This window comes from Phanerochaete carnosa, assembly GCF_000300595.1.
Source record: "Phanerochaete carnosa HHB-10118-sp unplaced genomic scaffold PHACAscaffold_904, whole genome shotgun sequence".
Lineage (NCBI taxonomy): Eukaryota > Fungi > Basidiomycota > Agaricomycetes > Polyporales > Phanerochaetaceae > Phanerochaete > Phanerochaete carnosa.
Window position 1 is genome coordinate 1 of NW_006768531.1, and position 2,319 is coordinate 2,319.

General features: G+C 56.8%; 1 protein-coding gene across 1 annotated transcript; it reads left to right on the forward strand.

The window, feature by feature from the left end:
• Positions 1 to 1,137: 1,137 nt before the first annotated feature.
• PHACADRAFT_266532 (uncharacterized protein) lies at positions 1,138 to 1,613 on the forward strand (the record flags this gene model as incomplete). Its single annotated transcript, XM_007403237.1, has 2 exons — positions 1,138 to 1,174; positions 1,203 to 1,613. Coding segments are annotated over 2 exons (448 nt in total), but the record flags the coding sequence as incomplete, so codon positions are not given.
• Between the last annotated feature and the right edge of the window lie 706 nt (positions 1,614 to 2,319).

The window sequence follows — 2,319 nt, forward strand, 5'->3', positions numbered from 1 at the left end:
GCGTGAAAAGGCCACACTGCGGCATACCATGGAAAAACTCGTCGATATCTATGCGAAATCCAGTGAGACTCTGAGCAGCCCAGAAAGATTACTTGTGGCTTACTTATCGATCCGCGTACAAGACAGAGCGGCTCCCGTTGGGCATTGCTCATCTTGTCCTTAGGTCAAACCACACTTGCAGAAGCAGTTGACCAAAGTGCGGGACCCCGACGCACGAGTGTCCCTATCAAAAGTGATGCGCTCATGCCGGCCGCATTACCAGATAAGGTAGTGCGTCGCTCGATAGGACTGATCCACACTGCTCCCGTTCCTTGCCGTCTTACTATGACCAACCTCATGCATTTCGGGCTTAAACAATAGCTGCTGCGATATTTCTTGGCCATGTTAGGCCTTCCTTGCAAAGAACCTGACATTTGTGTCGTTCAGTTGAGTCGCTGTTCGCGTAACCGCTTTTCTTGTTCGTAATGATATTTACTAATACCACTGCGTTGAACAGCATTGATGCATGTTTACGCCAACTGAGGCGCTTTTATCGTTATAGAGGCGATGGTATCTAATGATAGATGCAAGCGTATTGTTCAGCCCCATGCGGTCGGCTCCTTCTCAATGCCGACCTCAGTCTGCTCCTCAACCCAATCTCTCTAGAGCATCCTTGAGCGAATTTTGGTCCTCAGCTCAATTTGGTGTCCAGTGAGTCAAGTAACGCGACTTTTAGATCTTCAGACCAGCTGCATTTCCTTCAGACGGCGTGCTGAGTCCAAGCCCTCAAAAATCTTCATAAGTGCGCATCTGTTGAATTTGTTAAGCCACTGCTCCGGTGCAGCGTGCTCCGATGCTCGCACAACTCTCACGAAAATGCGGCCACGGATAACCGTCTGAAGCTGGTGGATCAAAATGACCTAGTGCGCGGGGTAAACTCCGCGCTTCTAGACTAGGGACCATGCATAAATATGCGGCGAAGTCGACATTACTCTCGGTTAGTTTTTTCCAATCTACGCGATCTCGCTCTCTGCCCTCAACGTTTATGTCGTGACCGTTCGCTCCGTGAGTCGAGCATCCTCTCATGCAAGTCCAGAGTATCGCTGAACGATTTTACAGTTACAAGTCATTCATTATATCGGAAGTACCATACTTGCTATGTCCGAAGGCGCTCTTTCGTCCCTCGTTCACTCACGTGCGCCGCGCAATCTTTGTTGATACAGACGCCTTCTTTACGACCGACCCGTTGCTGCTATGGCGCCAGTTCGGTACCTTCAACGCCACGACGGCGATTGCACTGCCGTCGCACCCTGAAATGTTCGCCCCGGAGTGGTACGATGCGAACAAGATCTGTTCGTGCGTGATGCTGCTCGACCTCGAGCGATTTCGCACGCTCCGACTCATGGACTCGACGCATTACCGCACGGCAGGCCTGCCTGCGCTTGCGCCTGCCACCTTCCGCGCGCTCTTCGGCGAACCCGACGCCGCAACAGGCCACTTCGCAGACGCCGCGCTCGGCGACCAGACTTTCTGGTGGGCTATCATCCAAGGTCGTCCAGAACTATTCAAGCACCTGCACTACGACTGGGAGGTCTCGAGTTGCCTGGTCGAAATGTATGGCACCGGCCCCATCGGTCCAACCAGGCGTCTGGTGCGGCGCAGGGCGTCGAGGACGGCCTGCTCCTCGCCGCGCTCCTCGCGGACCCCCTCGCGCGCCCCGCGACGCTCGCGCACGTCCTGCGCGCGTACGACCGCGTGCGCCGGCCGTTCTAGCAGGACGTCCTGCGGCGCTCGTACGAGACCGGCGCGGTCGCGGACGGGGCCGGGGGGACTGAGGGCGCGGCGCCGGGCCTGGAGGGCCTGGAGGCGCTGAAAGGATATGTCGGTGGGCTGCTGGAGTGGACGTGGAGGACGAGCTCTGAGGGCGAGAGGAGCGAGGCGGTGGAGGTGTTTCGTGGGCTTGTGGGCGCTTAGGTGGGCGATGTGACGCTTTTGGCAGGGTATCAGGCGTCGAGGCTGAACTGTTGAGCGGAACAGTAGAAGAGGGGCCGCAACAAGTACAGGAGCGTAACGTCACGCGGACGTTTGGATAAGAGGACGAGCCGAGCGGCGCGCGTTACTCAGTGGTGAAGACCTCGTTAGAGGTCCTGTGAGCTGGCGGTCGTCGGTTCGGACACCCGAGCCGGCGATGGACAGAGATACGAACACAGGAATATTATTGCAGTAGACAAGTTGTGCAGAGAAAAGACACAGCGCGTAGCGTACAGTCAAGTCGAGCGGCTTCGACGACAAGAAGTGGGGGGGGGGGGGGGCGGGGCGGCGACGGACGTAGTAGTAGTG